The sequence below is a fragment of the Medicago sativa genome, chromosome 4, assembly GCF_051527215.1.
Source record: "Medicago sativa cultivar Bolivia chromosome 4, Bolivia_mono, whole genome shotgun sequence".
In the NCBI taxonomy this organism is placed as follows: Eukaryota; Viridiplantae; Streptophyta; class Magnoliopsida; order Fabales; family Fabaceae; genus Medicago; species Medicago sativa.
The window spans coordinates 53,035,025-53,054,939 of NC_140752.1; the positions used below are offsets into that span (position 1 = coordinate 53,035,025).

Genomic DNA, 19,915 nt, shown 5'->3' on the forward strand with positions numbered 1-19,915 from the left:
TAAATTCACGTGTGAATTTATCAAACATGTCTACTTGAACAATTTTCAAGTGACAACACCCCTACATTGCGTAAAATAGGTAGATTTCTATTCAGGTCTACTTGAATGATTTTCAAGTGACAACAATATCAAAATTAAAAAACTGCACAGAAAGGATCATATTTAGTATATATATACATTTTTTTTCACATCCATCTCAGGCAAGGATAATAAAATCAAGATAAATCAAGTTCATTGATTTCAGAAATTTCATAAAATTTACACGTACACATGTCATTGAGGTGGTATCAATATATATGAATATACATGTATAAAGTAAGTCATTATAACAACTTCATGAGAGGGAGTCAAATTTGGAAGCTCAAGAAAAATTAACATGGCATAAAATATGATCAAAAGAGCATCAAGCCAAGAGAAGATAGTTACAAACAAGTAATTTCAATCAATATGCACATAATCTCATATATCTTCTAGTCGTTATCAGCAATACATTTTCAATGTATAACAGGTTCTCATCTATCTACCATAATATGCATATTCAAAATATAATATTCTAATTATAAAATTTGGCACACCGCACATGATAATAGTTATAAATTAATAAAATCAAGGCAACACTCATTTTAAATACCAAACAGTACATAAATAAAATTCACATATGATAACATCTCATGGCCTTTTAAAACAAAACCGTCTCAAAATTTTATAATCTAACAAAACTGCATTTAAGCATATGTACACCGCTACTTCCAACACACGAGAAGATTAAGGTTAAACTCAAGTATCAACAAAGGAGTATTTCTATATAACACAATATAATTTCTCCTATTTAATAAAGAATTTCTAATCACTTATGTTAGATTAATACATACCAGATGCTCACTACCAAAAATACATACCAGATGCAGACACACTATACAAATATGATGATGATCTTAGTACTAATAGGCAACCGTAATAGTAATAGGTCCAATTAATCCAAAAATTTGAATGGTTGAGAAACATGTATATAATACAAATAATGTAAAACCTCAATTGTTATTTCACCGTAACCATTTAAAACAATAATTATGCAGATCATTCCAAACTATCAAAGTCAACTTTTCTCTTACCAATTCAAAATTGAATCTATGCATTATCACATTCATTTATCCAAATACTATAAGTTATAGAGAGAGGGGCACAGACAATTTGAAAAGTCACATATTCAAAGACATGCGTCCCAATGTTAGTAAACGTACCTTGCCATTGTCATCATCAATAGGTTGATCAAAAACCTCACCAATTTCACTAGGAAGCTTACCATCATCAAACTCAATGGAATACTTTCATTGATGAGGAAAATTTGCTAGCCATCAATCAAATTTTGCCTAGAATGGACCATGTCACTCCAAGAAATGACAGCTGCCACCAATCATTTCCCGAACACCATAATCAAATTTCACACCATTTAATTTTATGTGCTTTGATCGAAACCTATCGTGGTGTTGGATCTGAGAATTAGGGCACAAACAAATTTCAATAGAAAAGATAAATCCTTAAGATTGTTGTAAAATTAGGCATAATATTATCTCTATAAATAATAATATCATATAAATAAAACATCAATTAAATATTAAAGAGAATAAACAAGAGGGATAACAAGTAAACTTATCTTTCTTGAAATTGCGGTGATTTGACCTCGGTAACGGTGCCATGAACGGCGATGACGGCGATGAGCAGCAGGATAGTAAACCATTAAATAACCTGAGGCGTGATGAAGGCACTGTCCTTAAGGATTTATCCGCCTCATAAGCGAATATCCTCCCAGGATACAACAGGTTCTTCTCTGACATGAATCATGTCAGAGGTGACAGAACAGCTTGAATCTATCTCAAAGATAGCAGGAGATGTAACCCAAAATTGATTTGTGAGGGATGGAGATAATTGTTTTGTTTCAGTATTGATGAAATCAAATTAGAAAAGTACTACTATTTGCTTCTGTACGTGTAACATATATGCCAAAAACTTAGTTGTTGAGTCAAGTAAAAGAAGCCTTAATAATAGTCACATCAAGAGATATCAATTGAAAGGCAGTTACAAAATTTGGAGTTAATAATATGTTACAAGACCAAGTCAAACAATAATTAATAATAATATGAAATAATTTTCTATTAAAATATTTTTCTATATTTCTCAATTAAAAATATGGAACACAAAACATTTGAAACTTTTGAAATATACTCAATTTACAACAAATATTAGATTTAATATTATTGCAAATGTGACTAGAACCTATGGGGTCACACACAAAAGAAGGTCAAAAGAGAAATATAAATAAAACTTATATGATGGGTGCGTTTAGTAAATAACGCTAATTAGTTAGCAAAAGACTAAATCGTTATTGGGATTACGGAATCCTTTTAGTGAAATCTGACTTGCATAGCACACTTTGAGTTCTATAAATAGAACCCTTCTGCTGAAGTCGGAAGTTACACGTTTTGAGAAACCTTAATTCTCTAAAACTTCTGATCGCTGGGCTAGCACCTGGAATTGGAGGAGCATCGTTCGTGTGGACTAGTAGAGGCTCTGCTCCTTGCTTAGTTGTGATCGTGATTCACCTTTTGATGCACTTCGAGGTAACCTTCATTCACTAATTCATGTCAAATTCATGATGATCCAAGGAAAGAAAATCGAAAAAAAAATCCGCTGCTTATTCAGTAATTCGATTTTCCTTCAATATGTACATTTTTATAATTTTGTTCGAAAGAACACTCAAAAAAACTTGTAGAAAACAACACATATCATAATCAATCTGATAATTATGTTCAATATCAAGTTTGTTATCATTAAATCATCAACTTAAGAAGGATTTTGGATTTTCCTTCACAAGAATTGGGTAGCAGGTATGTTGAAATAAATTTGGAAAGAAAAAATGCATCCCAAGGTTAAGAATTTTATTTGAAGAGTAGGTCGCAACTGTCTTCCTACGCCCCATCAAATTTTGCATTATGTCTGCAGGATGAAGAAAAATTGTACATTTTTTTGTGTGCAGCAAGAGTGAGCAATGTTGGTAGTGTATTGGCTTATGGCATGTCATTATATCAATATTAATCTTACATCATAGTATCACACAAAATTTATTTGCAATTCTAAAGAATATTGATAGTCAACAACAACAGCAATTGTTGTTCAGTGTCATGTTAAGGAGTATTTGGAAGCATAGAAGTAATAAAATTTGGAATGATACTAGTGATTCAAGTCAAACATTATGTGAAAGAGCTTATTCCTTGTTGACAAGTTTGAAAAATGCTCAAGATGTGAGGTTTAATATTCAGGTGGAGCAAACTATGACAACTTTATCAACTTGGTTTAAATCATCTATATGAATATATAAGTGCAACATGAATGCTTATTTCTATAGTAATATACAAGTTCAACGCGGATGCTTATTTCTCTTATGCCCTCAATAAAGTCAGAATTGGTATTTATATTAGAGATTATTAAGGAAAGTGTGTTCTTGCTAAAACGGGGTGGATATCCTCCATTGTTGTGGTCCATAGGTGAGGCATTAGGACTCAAAAGGGAATGGAAGTGGGTGAGAGATCTTCAACTAGTTGATATGGATTTCGAGGTGGATTCAAAGACAGTGGTGAATGGTATTTATGGAAAGAAAAGAAGTGTCTTAGATTTTAGTGTCATCATCAATGAATGTAGATGCATATTAGTTACAAACCTTGTGAACTATCATGTTAAGTTTGTTAGGAGAAAAACCAATAAGGAGGCCAATAGTCATGCTAGGGTGGCTTCATCTTTAGTTAGCTTCCTTATTTTTATCAATACTCCAATATGTGTACAAACTATTATCATGAATGAAATGAATTAAGCCTATTTCCATAAAAAAAAAAATGAAGGGATGATTCAATCATATTACGAAGAAGATTGATGTGTAATGCGTAAACATGAAAATGTTTCAAACTTGCATTACTTTCAACTTGAGGTATTTATTAGGCAATTAATGGACAACTTCAAGAACTTATTAATATAGATGGATAAAGTTGAGTAATAAACTTCTGATTCATGTAGCAAGCTAAAATCTAATAGATTCACTTTTTTTGCATTTGACAAAGAGAAGTTGATTAATTTGGCCTGGTTTTATATGACATGACCATCAACTTCTAATTATATCATGGATGTAAAGGTCGACAAAATGAGAGAGAGAGAGAGAGAGAGAGAGAGAGAGAGAGAGAGAGAGAGAAAGAAAAAAAATTGTAAAGGTCGACAAAATGAGAGAAAGAGAGAGAGAGAGAGAGAGAGAGAGAGAGAGAGAGAGAGAGAGAGAGTAACAGTCCAATTTTCACTAATTTATTTATTTGTTATTTGATGTGTTTGATTTGGGATTAGTGGATTTGCAGGCAAGAGGTGTATTTTAATCATTTTAATGCTGAGAGTATTTTGATAATTTTAGAATGAAGGGTATTTTAATAACTTTGTGTGGAGAGTTATTTTAATAGAGTTAGTAGTAACTTTGGGAATTATTAAGATAGTGGTGTATGAGTGATTAGTGAGAGGTGTAGTGAAGTAATTGTGTAATGAGATGAGAAGTTACTAAGCCCATTAAGAATGAGGGAAATGTAACCCATTAGTGAGACTATATAAGGATAACTCTAGTGGTGGATTAGAGTTGTGCATTCATTTTACGAAACATGATTAATGTTCAAAACATGTCCTTAAAGCTTGTTATATGATTGGGTATGTTTGTATGTCGAAATCTATGCAAGTGAGTGTGTTAAAAGTGATTTTTGGATGAAATTGTGGGTTTTTGGAAAATTGGTGATGATTTCATGAACTTGAAGATTGAATCCGTGTGTTTGAAATGTTTTGAATGTTGTTTTAAACTATGCTAAAATTAGATGAAGTTTCTAAAATGATTTTAGGTCAAATGGGATCGAAAATGGAATTTTTGGGAAAATTTTGGGAGGGTTCCTAAGAGGGAATCCAAGATTTTGAGTTCCCAGGAACAGGGGGCATGCCTAGCGAGCAGTCTATGCGCCATGGCGAGCAAGTGCTTAATAACACTTGCTATTTTGCACTTTCTGACCTTTTGGGGTGTTTTCGGACATCCCTAAGTGTTCCTTTTGTGTTGTTTGATGTTGTTTTGATGAATTGAAGTTGTGTAATCATGTTTACTTAGGATTGCATGAATTATGTTGAATCGAGTCGAACTTTGACTAGAAATTGAATATGAACTTGGAATAGAATTAAAGTAAGTTTTTCTCAAATGAATTTATGTTGTTATGCTTGGTCTACTGTAATGATGAACATAGATGAAACATGTAGGATTGATAAAGAAGTATAAGAGCATGTAACTAGGTTTTTGGTGAAAAATGTGCAAATAGACGAACTTTGGAAAAAATAGACGAACTTTGATGAATTGTGATATGATAACCTGTAATGATTATATTGAAAGATAATTGACTTGGTGATTAATATGCATGAGATATGTTGATTTCCTATGTGAAAATGTCATAACTGCTAAATGATGAGATTTTGTGTGGTAAATGCTTGATGATGATTATGGTGTTCATGATGGGTGTATATATATGTATAATGGCGATGAAAGGTGTTAATGTCGAATATTGGTGATGAATATACATATATGCATAATTGTTGATGATTGTTGATGACTTGTGTCTTAGTGTATGAATATATGCGATAACGAGTCATATGTTCATGCATTCATGGTCAAGTCCTATTGGTGATGATGGATCAATCGGTAAAATAACTCCGACATCCAATTGGTACCACATGCATGTAGAGCCGTGTCTAGAGAGCATTGCATGCATATGAATTACGTGGAATGTCTCATACTCGATTATATGACTTTGGTGAATTTATGGATGTCATACCCCAATTTTTGACTTAAGATCCCATTTCATTTGTCTTTTGGCCCGAAGTATTTTTGCCTGTTAATGTACTCTCTTTAATGCTCAAGCTCTCATGAACATTGTGTTTATGCTCAAGCTCTCATGAACATTGTGTTTATGCTCCAGCTCTCATGAACATTGTGATCATGCTCAAGCTCTAAAGATGAATCTTGATGAGCAAGCAAGCAAAATATCTTAAAAAAAACAAGACTTGGTGACCAAGTATGCTAAAATAATTAAATAATGGTGTCTTAGTGGCTAAGAAATGCAAGGACATTAACAACAATGCATCTTGGAGAACAAGCATGAAACAGCTGTAAAAAGATAAGATATTTTTACTGTTCATGTACTTTTCACTGTTCACACACGCTCCTGGTCCAAGACAAGCTCAAGCTCTTAGTGTTAAATGCTGAGGTCGAGGCTGACAAGCTCAAGCTCAGTGTACAAAAGTATGAGACAATGGCAGTTTTGCAATTCCTATCAACAGCAAGGGTCTCTACACAAGGATGAACAGCTGCAGATGTTTAAGGATGAAGGTTGGCTATAAATAGAAGCTTTCTCTCAACAAAGAAAGAGGAAAAAAAAGAAGAGAATTGGAAGTACACTCTCAAGCATACAATCAAGCAATAAAATCATTCAAAAGAGCCAGAAGAATCAAACATCATAAAACCCAAATCTCAGACACCAAACCAGTCACAGAATACGGTACCAAAGCAACCAAAATCCATGACCCATCACACCCTAAACCAAACCGCATCACAACTCTATCCAAGTCCACCAAGCTGATTTGAAACCTACACAAAGCCAGTCACAGCAGAAGCCATTTTCAAGAAAAGGTAGTATTTCATTTCTTAGATCCAGGCTTAACTCTAACTTTTTCAAAAATCTTGAGGTTGTCTTGCTCGACCTCAGCTTTAATTTATAGAGGTTGAGCTTGTCTTGCTCAACCTCAGCTTTAATTTCTAGAGGTTGAGCTTGTCTTGCTCAACCTCAGATTTAATTTCTAGAGGTTGAGCTTGTCTTGCTCGACCTCAGCTTTAATTTCTACCTAGAACTACGTAGCTTTGATTTCTCCATAGCACCTGGAGATACGTAGGAGCAAGATGAAACTCTTGTCAAGCACAATAATAAAAAACCCTTTTTTGCATCAAAATCACAAAAATATTTTCATAGCAAACCTTGATTTTTCGATCAAGCGATCGTTCTTTTTTTTTTTTAGTCAAACATCAATCAATGTAATGCTACTTTGAGTGATCTTGCTTTCAATATTAAAAAAAAAAAAAACAAACAAATTCCAATTTGCCATTTGGCTTTTCATTTTAAAACCTTTTTCAAAATCCATTTAAAAAACACAAAACCAATCAAACGTCAATTTCTACCCCGAACTACGAGGTTTTGATCCCTCACGGGTACGTAGGCAAAGGACACGCGTCCTTCCAAATCAATAAAAATGTAGATAAATTAGGTCTCTCTTTTCTTTTATCATTTCAAATTCCATTTTTTTAAAGCAAGCAAGTTTATAGCACAAAAGTTAAATAAAATCAAGAGGTTCTCGTAGAATACTACGAATATTTAGGGTGCTTAACACCTTCCCTAAATATAACCAACCCCCGAACCCTTAATCCCTAAAAATGTGGTATTTGAACCTTTTTCCACTTTCTTTTGAAAAGAATTAAATGTTCAGTCGTGAAACCAAAAGCGGGTCGAACGCCAATAAAATGGCCTTTCGACCAGTCCGAAAAATGACGCGACAGAAATGGCGACTTCACTGGAGAAATTCTTGAGTAAGAGGGTTAAGCCTAACTTGCCATTATTTAAAATTTGTGCGATAAACTTGCTAAAATTTTTTTTTTTTTGGAATTTACGTGTGTATTTGTTCTCTTTTCTTCTTTATCATTTCTTAAACGTGAGTGGTGAGAAAGTAAGCCCTATACCCGAACTTGAGGGAAATATAAGATAAGATGGGGTAAAATCATAGTGACATACCAAGAGCATTCTTGGACCATGTTTACAAGTGATAACCCTACTCGGTGGAGGCCTCACGGAAGGTAGTAGTCTTGTTAACATGAGCATTCGTGTTGACGTTATTACTTTCAATGTGAGTGTCCGTCGAAGCCGTGGACCTTAGTAACCCTTAACCCATCTTTGCCTTTTTAGGACGTAGTGCGATGGCTGAACCAAGAGCATTCTTGACTTTAGTTGATACGCGATACTACACTCAAACTAGACTACTTTATGGATGTTATTGGACTAGGAGCATTCCTATACACCAATGTATTCATAAGGGTGGTTGTAATTTGGGAACTTGGTAGAACCCTTGTTACATGTGCAAATGAAAACCATAGTCCTTACCAAATGGCGTTGTTATCCTTGGCTCCAACATATGGACTTAAACCTCACCACATTTTCACTATTTGTGTAGCATAATCATGCATACATGCATACATGCATTACAAAACTTTTCTCATCAAAACATCGAATGATTTAGATAAATTTTTGTAAACATCAGAGATATTCCACCTTGTAAAGAGGAACACCAAGAAATACAAACTTTAAAATCTTAACTAAGCTTTTGGCTTTTGTTAAGAACTTCTTCCTTGGTTTCGTTCTTATCTTTTGAAAATAGAACCGATTGCAAATATCTTTACAAATTTTCAAATGAAATCATGTTCATCTGCGATGTTTACAATTCACCTTGACAAATCCTTTGATAACAAAAAAATTGTACATTTTTTGCATATGCATTTCATACATCATGTGCATTCATAGTTTCTAGTCCGTGTCTCATACTTTGTCTCTATCTACATACGGTCAATCCATCAGTAAAGTGGTCTGATGTCTTTATTCAAGTTCGGCTCGCATATGCAAACACTCATACAAACGCAAAAGATGGATCAGCTTGAGCAAAAGGTCCATGAGCTTCGGGTGGTACCTGGAATGTTTAACTGCAATTGGGTCTTTGCTGGTATTTATTTCTACTACTCATTTGTTCAAAATAATATGTTTGTTTGTTGCTTTGTGTTTTTCAAAAAAAAATCCTCTCGTCCCACCCAAAACGAAAGTGAACTTATTTAGGGCTTTTTGCTTTATGTATTTTCATCATTAATGAAAAGTCGCTTTGATCCCGACTTTGTTTTTATTTTTTGTGCTTTTTCTGGAAAAATGGTAATACAAAAAAACCAAAAAAAAAATCTTTTTCTTTAAATCGTTTCCACATATCTGCATAATCATAATGTTTATATCAATAATCAAATCATGCATTTTTAAACCCGTTGAACACTTAAACCATGCACTCTCTCTCGACTCTGAGTTCCTCATACCCAAGGCTAAAGAGGAGGATGATGAAGAAGTTCCCAATAAGATATACCGCCTACTGGGGCAGCTTGGCCATCGAAGCTACAAATATCAAGAAAGATTGTCCAGAAGAGGACTTTCATGTACAAAAACTGGCACGAGATGCTACAATTTGCCTTGCATGGGTATTGTACTTCAGTACACACTTCAACAGGGGCAATCCCCCTCCATCCCTCAGTATACAAAGGCAGTGCTTCTCATGGAAGTCAAATTCCCGACAACGGAAGTTCCAATGAAAAGATTTAAAAGTATTACCGCCGTATGTCTTGGACATTTATACCAAAAGGATAAAGCAAGTATGCGACAAAGAAAGTTTGTCCCCGCGAATGTCAAGAAAGTGGCTTGGTGCTAAAAAATATATTACCCGATTCCAGGGGCAAATGGATGCCAATTCACAATGAATGGTAGCAAACTTGCACGTCCTATGAATACCGATGCAGTCCAGAAATACTTTGTCAAAAAAAAAAAAGAAAAAAAATGAAAGCTCGATGAGTCGCAAACCTGAAAAGGCGACTTAGGCAAAAAAAAAAGAGCGTCTCGATGGACTGAAAACCTGAAAGGGCGGTCTATGCAAAAGTTAGAGACATGAACAAAAATGATCATCCTGATAGATTGAAAACCCGCAAGGGCGATCTATGCAAAAGTTAAGGATCATGACAAAGTAACTGCATTAGTCAGCACAATCCACTTGAGGCATTTCAACTGTCAAAAGGATCTCCCATATGAAGCATCTGCAAATCAATGACTCGGAACAGTGGAATTCAAAGTTTTCAGGGAGAATAGTGGTTATTGTGTTCAATGTACCTTTCCCTTTATAATTACCATTTTCCAAACTTTTTAAAATCCATGGAGTCACGCCTTTTGGCAGGCTACCATTCCATTACATCTAATTTGAGCTTGTGCCCATTTATTTGAAATTCTCATCCATTTTGTTTACAAAATTTTCTTCTATTTTTGATGATTATACTTAAAGCAAAAAAAAAAAATATTTTAAAAACTTTTTCATGTCTTTTAAAATGCATAAACATGTACATTTTCTTTGAACTTATGAGTAGGTGAAACATACATCAGCATCAGTCTCAAGGACAGTTAAACTCTACAAGGTAAGCATGACCAAAAGTTGTGAGATGACCTCTGTCAAAAAAAAAAATACAAAAAAAAAGAGCTCGCTAAGTCGAAAACCTGTAAAAGCGACTTAGGCAAAAATGAGCGTCCCGGTGGATCGAAAACCCGAAAGGGAGATCTAGGCAAAAATTAGGGATTTCGAGAAAAAAAATGAATGAAAAAAAAAACAAAGACAGGGGCATCACATCTCAGGTGGACCAAATGAAAGAATGCACTTTATGCTGGGTTGATTAATGGCAACTTCTGCCAGTGATTTGTTTGAAGGGCTTTACCCCAACGATGTATAATTCATCCCCAAGTGATGTTATTCCCCAATGAAGAGTGTGGGAAGCTTGTAACATGCTGTCGGGCCGCTTTCTTTGGACCTGCCCAATCTTGTCTCAACAGTCTTACCGTTATACTGTCATACGAGTCTCATACGCATACATTCATTCATGCATACATAGCACTCATATCATCCATACATAGTTGCATTATCTTCATGTTGTTTTACTCCAATGTATAAAAAAAAAAGGGTCATCCCCAAAGTGTCTAATTCATAAATGTCACCAATCAATTTGTATTCAAGTGGCAGGTCCCATCCCATCAAATAATCACTTTACCAAGCTTTATTTCCCGTATTCTCATCTTTACCACGGCAGTTGGTAATAGACAAGCTTTATTTCCCGTATTCTCATCTTTACCACGGCAGTTGGTAATAGACAAGCTTTATTTCCCGTATTCCCGTCTTTACCACGGCAGTTGGTAATAGACATGCTTTATCTCCTGTATTCCCGTCTTTTACCACTGCAGTTGGTAATTGACAAGCTTTATCTTCTGCGTTCCCGTCTTTTACCACGGCTGTTGGTAATTGACAAACTTTATCTTCTGCGTTTTCGTCTTTTACCACGACTGTTGGTAATTGGCAAGCATTTATTTCCGTATTTCCGTCTTTTTACCACGGGCTGTTGGTATTAGACTAGCATTTATTTCTGTATTTCCGTCTCTTTACCACGTGCTGTTGGTAATAGACAAGCATTTATTTCTGTATTTCTGTCTTTTTACCACGGGCTGTTGGTATTAGACAAGCATTTATTTATGTATTCTCGTCTTTTTACCACGGGCTGTTGGTAATAGACAAACATTTTTTTTCTGTATTTTCGTCTTTTTACCACGGGCTGTTGGTAATAGACAAGCATTTGTTTCTGTATTTCCGTCTTTTACCACGGCTGTTGGTAATCGACAAGCTCTATTCCTCCCCAGTGATAACTATCAATTTGTCTCTCAGTCAACATATGTTTGCCACTTGTTGCATTCGTAATGGCATTTGCACGCACTCATATCATTCATATAAGCATTGCATTCTCAGCATTTCAACTGGTCAAAATTGGTGTACTTAGTATTTAAGTCTCTTCGACCCGTTGATTTAAAAAAAAAAATTTTAAACCCCGTGACGAAGAAACTTAAATAGGGGCATCTGTCATACCCCAATTTTTGACTTAAGATCCCATTTCATTTGTCTTTTGGCCCGAAGTATTTTTGCCTGTTAATGTACTCTCTTTAATGCTCAAGCTCTCATGAACATTGTGTTTATGCTCAAGCTCTCATGAACATTGTGTTTATGCTCCAGCTCTCATGAGCATTGTGATCATGCTCAAGCTCTAAAGATGAATCTTGATGAGCAAGCAAGCAAAATATCTTAAAAAAAACAAGACTTGGTGACCAAGTATGCTAAAATAATTAAATAATGGTGTCTTAGTGGCTAAGAAATGCAAGGACATTAACAACAATGCATCTTGGAGAACAAGCATGAAACAGCTGTAAAAAGATAAGATATTTTTACTGTTCATGTACTTTTCACTGTTCACACACGCTCCTGGTCCAAGACAAGCTCAAGCTCTTAGTGTTAAATGCTGAGGTCGAGGCTGACAAGCTCAAGCTCAGTGTACAAAAGTATGAGACAATGGCAGTTTTGCAATTCCTATCAACAGCAAGGATCTCTACACAAGGATGAACAGCTGCAGATGTTTAAGGATGAAGGTTGGCTATAAATAGAAGCTTTCTCTCAACAAAGAAAGAGGAAAAAAAAAAGAGAATTGGAAGTACACTCTCAAGCATACAATCAAGCAATAAAATCATTCAAAAGAGCCAGAAGAATCAAACATCATAAAACCCAAATCTCAGACACCAAACCAGTCACAGAATACGGTACCAAAGCAACCAAAATCCATAACCCATCACACCCTAAACCAAACCGCATCACAACTCTATCCAAGTCCACCAAGCTGATTTGAAACCTACACAAAGCCAGTCACAGCAGAAGCCATTTTCAAGAAAAGGTAGTATTTCATTTCTTAGATCCAGGCTTAACTCTAACTTTTTCAAAAATCTTGAGGTTGTCTTGCTCGACCTCAGCTTTAATTTATAGAGATTGAGCTTGTCTTGCTCAACCTCAGCTTTAATTTCTAGAGGTTGAGCTTGTCTTGCTCAACCTCAGCTTTAATTTCTAGAGGTTGAGCTTGTCTTGCTCAACCTCAGTTTTAATTTCTAGAGGTTGAACTTGTCTTGCTCGACCTCAGCTTTAATTTCTACCTAGAACTACGTAGCTTTGATTTCTCCATAGCACCTGGAGATACGTAGGAGCAAGATGAAACTCTTGTCAAGCACAATAATAAAAAACCCTTTTTTGCATCAAAATCACAAAAATATTTTCATAGCAAACCTTGATTTTTCGATCAAGCGATCGTTCTTTTTTTTTATTAGTCAAACATCAATCAATGTAATGTTACTTTGAGTGATCTTGCTTTCAATATTAAAAAAAAAACACAAACAAATTCCAATTTGCCATTTGGCTTTTCATTTTAAAACCTTTTTCAAAATCCATTTAAAAAACACAAAACCAATCAAACGTCAATTTCTACCCCGAACTACGAGGTTTTGATCCCTCACGGGTACGTAGGCATAGGACACGCGTCCTTCCAAATCAATAAAAATGTAGATAAATTAGGTCTCTCTTTTCTTTTATCATTTCAAATTCCATTTTTTAAAGCAAGCAAGTTTATAGCACAAAAGTTAAATAAAATCAAGAGGTTCTCGTAGAATACTACGAATATTTAGGGTGCTTAACACCTTCCCTAAATATAACCAACCCCCGAACCCTTAATCCCTAAAAATGTGGTATTTGAACCTTTTTCCACTTTCTTTTGAAAAGAATTAAATGTTCAGTCGTGAAACCAAAAGTGGTATTTTCTTGGTGATTCTTGTACACTTGAGGTGATGTTGTTGAATTGTGAATGATGTGATGATTATGGTAATGTTTGTTTGACTTATGAGGTCGTATTATAACTTGAGGTGCTATAATTAAATTAAGATAACATGTGTATATTCTAGGAATGATGAATATGATGGATATGTATGTATATGCATGATACTTGAAATCCTAGAATGATATTTGTGCTTATATCTCTTTATGTGATTGTTATCTTACCCCCAATGGTTATTTGGTTAACCGCCTCACCATTGAAAAATGGTGTAGACGTGCAGGATCAGGACGCTTGAGATGGCGTGAGTACCTGAGGCTTAGCTTGTCACTTCCTCGTTTTCTTCTTGCTTTGAAGTCTAGTCTAGGCTATGATTAGGATGTGTAGGGAGATTTATTTTTATTTACTTTCGGATTATGTTGAGTACTTTGTTGTTGATGTATTTTTTTTTAAAATTGAGACATGTTGTTAGATTATGGATTATCCGAAATGTTTTGAGATATTGTTTCTATTCCGCTGCGAGATTTATGAAAACTGAATTCTGCATATTTTTGAGTTTTGATGACATGTCATCTTGAATCCTTTTGAAATAATTGTTTATTAGCATTAAATATTGCTTGTAGGGTTCGAGGGTGTTACAGAGAGAGCTAGAGAGAGAGAGAGAGAGAGAGAGAGAGAGAGAATGCCATAATATGTTTTATAATAGTTCACCATCTACATGATGACTAGTCCAATCCATCCTATCTAGAGTAACTTTTCCATATCCACAAAAGAGACTTCCTTCACTATAACCCATGATTGGTTTACTTAAAGTATCCACCAGGAGATTTCATGAAACATTAATGTTTTCTAAATCCATTACTCTCATCAATTACATGGTGAACCAACCATATTGCGTTACCTAACAATGACAACGACTTAGACTAGTCTACTCCGTCTTCTCACACCTATGAGATCCAAACAGTTTATAGTCTCTTCAGACTATCCCTGGGTGTATTTAGTCTCCATAATATTACAAAGGGTTGTCACTATTAGGCAGGATACATGAGTTTTGTTGAGTTTGTATATGTTTTATACAAATTTATTTTTAGGATTGTAACTCTCTAAAATAGGATAATATAATCGAAATCCTATATCATTTAATGTGTACTTTAGACTACTTATGATCTAGATTTCTCTCTTTTGAGAGGATTTTCATTAAGTTCCTAACTCATGATCCTAATTATGGTGTTGTGACAACTACACACTGATCTTACTTCTTCAAATTTCATGGAGGTTCTGCTAAAGGGAGATAATGGCTTTGATAGCTTAGAGCACTTTGACAATCTCAATGTCATGAATAGTTTATCTTTCATAATGAAGAGAGTATTATCGGTTGTAAAAGAGACGTTGGATAAAAAGATAAAATTGGTAACAAAAAGAGTCATTGGATGAGATGTACTACATTGTACTTTATGACTATTGTCTTCGTTTGTTTGATAGTGAACTCTTCACGATGAATGACGTTTTAGAGATTCACACCATTTTACTTTAGAAGATCTTCCAGATGATAAGCGTTACATCCTTGATCTTTAGTTCAATTAAGATGATAAATTGATTAGTGTTGCTACACATATGATTTCCTTTTGGTGAGGCCATATGATTGATGTTGGTGTTGTTGCGTTTAGGCAATCCAGAGGATCGTTTGATTTAGACAATTTTGTTGATTTCCTTTTGTGCTGATGAATATAGTTACACTCGGGCACCAATGATGTTTATAGCTTCTTGTTGACTTTGAGTTGACCGAGAGGATATGCTTGATCAACTTGTTTTGAGATTGAAAATCATTCACTTTGTGTTCATACTCTAACGAGTAATGTGCTTCTAATATCATGCACACTTGAACACACGTTAGTAGACAAATTGTTCCTTGGCAAATAGAACATGAAATAATGACGTTCAATTGCTTTGCTTGTTATGTTATCATCAAAATCTAAGGTGTCATATATTCAAACCAATTCGGTTCTCACAGCAGGCACGAATGTACATAGAGGAAATTGGGGGCAATTGCCCCCACTACTTTTTCTATATTATTTGTTAAATCTTTGATGTTTTAGCTATTGCCGCCTCTTGAAATAATAGATTGTCCCCAATAAATGAAAATTTATACTATAAAAAAAGTAATTTTTATGAATTTTATAAAATCAAATGTGAAAATGCATTTGAGATGAAATTTTAAATGATTTTTACCATACTTTTTAAATATAAAGACACGTAAATAACAATTTTAATTTGTAGATGCCAATGAGTCTTTAATTTGTCCAATATAAAACACTATAGTGTTTATAATGTCAAGTGTTTTGCTCAATGATAATAATGTTATTATTTTATCAATTTTCCATTGTTAAAAATTTTGTATTTATATTTATCATATAAAATCTTGCCCCGCAAGTAAAAATTTATGGATCCATCACTGTCTCACAGGATGTTCGTTCCAATTGAATAACTTTCTTATTTAGATGAGATAAGAGATCTTTCTAAAGTGTTGGTAGAAACAAAAAAACAAAAAACAAATTTTTTTGGTAGATAAAAAAACATATTACTTATTCAATAGTATACAATTACTTTTGAACTTAGCATTTCTTTTTCTATAGAAACTGCAACAGAGAAGTTGATCAATTTGGCTCCATTTTATCCATCACAATTTTCTTTTGTAGTGCTTATGAGATTTAACCATCAACTATAAAGTATGTCATGGATTTCCGTTCTAGTGAACAACTTTTTAATTAGATTGGATTAGTGATCTTTCATAAATGTTGATAAAAATTAGAAAACATATTGTTTATTCAATACTAATATATTTACTTGTGAAGTTAACGTTAGTTTTTCCTATGGCAACTAGGTCACGTGACCATCGACTTGAAGATGCTTCTTTTAGAGAACAATTTGCTAATTTAGACAAGGAATAGCGCTCTTTCAAAAAATGTTGGTGGAAAATAGAAAACATATAGCCTGTCCAGTTGAATATTTACGTGTGAATTTAAGCATAATATTTTTTTTTCCCCATAGCTCTTACAATAGAATAAAGGAGTTTTTGATATAGACAATGATGTATTTGATAATATTGTTGAAAATAAAAAAGTTATAGCCTATTCAAAATACGAAGAGACATAGAGAAAAATTATAATCTTCATATATTAAGGTGTCTTCTATTTCTTGATATGAAATCGATTTGGTTGGACTTAGGAAGATGATTTATTGGGTTGAGATCCGTTGTGTATAAGGATTTGAGTTTTTCGATGTGTATCTACACGTGCTCCAATGCCTAAGTCAGTAAGGGGTTCAAGAGAGAGTGCGACTAAAAATAGGGTAAGAAGTGTGTTACGTGAATGCTAAGCATGAGTATCTATAGTGGATAAGTAGGGTTTTGACTGTCAAGCCTTCAACAAGGGACATCTGTCACCTGGACAGGTGTGACCATATGGATGGTCTTCTGACATTGGATCCAAACTGGACGGTCAAAATTTGTTGGCCTAGACCATTATACATTGGATTTAGGGCATGTCCATCATATGATATAATCTTCTATTTGAATCTTGAATCATACATGAGTCTAACCAAAGTGAACCTCAACCCTGTTCAAATCAGAAATAGTATAATTTTTTTAAGCAAAAACAATATAGATTTTGTAATCTCTAAGCTATGTCTCAATGATAATTATATTACATTGCTTATGAATTTATATCTCTATAAATATTTATAATATTTTTCTTTTGCGTATACACGTAAAGAATAGTTACGTTTACGCACACAAAAAGAAGATATTTTTAGTAAAAATGAATTATTAATTTGAAGAGTGTAAAAAAAGACATAAGATGTTAAAGTACAAAATAATGTTTTGTGTAATTTATGGTCACATTCACAGTACAAACAAATACTACAAGAATCCAAAATCTTCATTAATCGTGATAAAAGTTTTACAAACTTTAAACTGATCAATCAAATAATATATGAAAGTAATCACGTAAAAGACTTGCTATTGCACATGAACAACTCATTTTGAGGTACGTACATTGAAAATTGTAAATATTTTGGGTAAAGTCACATAGCTTCGATCATGCATCAATGTTTAATGTTTAGCACCACCTCCTCCACCACTACCAGAACCAATGCCGGTACCAGATCCTTGGCCAGCTCCAGCTCCTACACCAACCCCAATTCCAATACCAATTCCTATGCCAATTCCTCCTCCACCTCCACGACCACCACCTATACCTGCTCCACTTCCACTTCCTACACCACCACCTGCACCAAAGCCTCCACCATGTCCTGAACCTCCGCCTGCTCCTCCACCACCTCCACCGCCACCGCCTCCACCACCTCCTCCACCGACACCTCCTGCACCTCCGCCAACACCAGCTCCAAACCCTCCCCCGTGCCCTGAGCCACCATTCGAGCCACCACCACCACCTCCTCCTCCACCGCCACCACCAGCAATGCCTCCTCCAGCTCCACCACCTACACCTCCACCAGCACCAAATCCTTCACCATGTCCTGAGCCACCGCCTACTCCACCTCCACCACCACTACCTCCTCCTCCACCACCACCAATGCCCCCTCCAGCTCCACCACCTACACCTCCACCAGCACCAAATCCTCCACCCTGTCCTGAGCCACCACCCACTCCACCTCCACCGCCACTACCGCCACCTCCACCACCACCAATGCCTCCTCCAGCTCCACCACCTACACCTCCTCCAGCACCAAATCCTCCACCGTGTCCTGAACCACCACCTACTCCACCTCCACCTCCACTACCTCCTCCACCACCACCACCTAAACCTCCACCACCACCAGCTCCACCTCCTACACCTCCACCAGCACCAAAACCTCCACCTTGTCCTGAGCCACCGCCTAATCCACCCCCACCGCCACTTCCTCCTCCACCACCACCACCAAGGCCTCCTCCAGCTCCACCACCTACACCTCCACCGGCACCAAATCCTCCACCTTGTCCTGAGCCACCACCCAATCCACCTCCACCACCACTACCTCCTCCTCCCCCGCCACCTAAACCTCCACCACCTCCTAAGCCACCACCACCCCCAAGACCTCCTCCAGAACCACCACCTCCTCCAAGTCCTCCACCACCACCAAAGCCTCCTCCTCTTCCACCTCCACCTCCAAAACCACCCCCACCACGGCGACCACCCCAACCTCTACAGCGAGGTCCACGTCTAAATCGGCAATCATCATCTCCAAACCTTTCTTGGTCAAGCTTGTGATCACCAAGAGTGAACATACTAAGATCAACAACAATGAAGAGAACAAGAACACTCAAAGAAAGCCATTTCCCGTGGAAACCAATAAATGCCATATAGAAATGAAACACTATGTGTACTTGTTTCTTCTTGCACTTTGCTGCTGTAGTGGATTGATCATTGTGCTTTTATAGGCTTCGTCCAATATCAGTGTATATTAAATACTGCGTGTTGTGAACCGTTGGGGGAGTAGCGGGAAGCATTAAACGAAAACTAGTGGAACAATAATGTAAGTCAAAGTCCAACGTGGACTTTGGTTGCATGTGGTATGCTTGTAGCATTACTCTTACTCATCATGTTTTCTTATTTTTTTGTTTCTTTTTCGTTCTGATAATGTTAAGATCATTCATATGTGATTTATGTGTAAGCAAATGTTGAATACTGGCAGAACCTAGACTAACATTAATGCCACCGCCTCTTTTTTTACATCTGTTGAAATATAACCAGCCTTTTTTTTTAGTCAAATGAAACATTGCATGTTGGGACTATAATAGTGAAAACATGCACATAGACAAAAGTCTGAAAAATGTGTTTACGGTGGTTTTGGTTTAGTTTTATGGGTGGTGTTTTTTTTCCCCTTTGTCCCTACCAATGTTAGTGCAGTGGAGTGTTGATTCGTGTACATGGTGCGCTTTGGGAGTTATTTTATTTTTATAAAAGTTTACGGCACCTTTTTATTTTTTTTAACAAAGTTTACAGTACTCTTCTAAATCTTAGCCTCTAGGGTTAAGTTTTTGCGTTCTTTCTTCCTTCCGATAATGATGGTAACGAAGTCCAGGCTGGCACATGATGACTCGGAAATAATTTGGTCAACTCTACCGACGAATCATTATCAACCAAACTACTTCTCTGCGTAGAATTAAATTCGATCTGCTACTTTGAACTACCAAAACAATGACTTAACAGTAATCCGAATAGCTGTTTCAAAAAAAAAAAGTAATCCAAATAACGAAAAAAAAAAAAACAATGACTTAACATATTCAAAAACTCT

At 35.7% G+C, this 19,915-nt stretch overlaps 1 protein-coding gene across 1 annotated transcript; it reads right to left on the bottom strand.

Annotated features, from left to right (window-relative positions):
• Positions 1–17,538: 17,538 nt before the first annotated feature.
• Positions 17,539–19,229, bottom strand: LOC146929790 (uncharacterized). The gene has a single exon (XM_085701535.1). The coding sequence runs from the start codon at positions 18,978–18,980 to the stop codon at positions 17,733–17,735; it is 1,248 nt and encodes a 415-aa protein (XP_085557661.1). The 5' UTR covers positions 18,981–19,229; the 3' UTR covers positions 17,539–17,732.
• Positions 19,230–19,915: the final 686 nt, after the last annotated feature.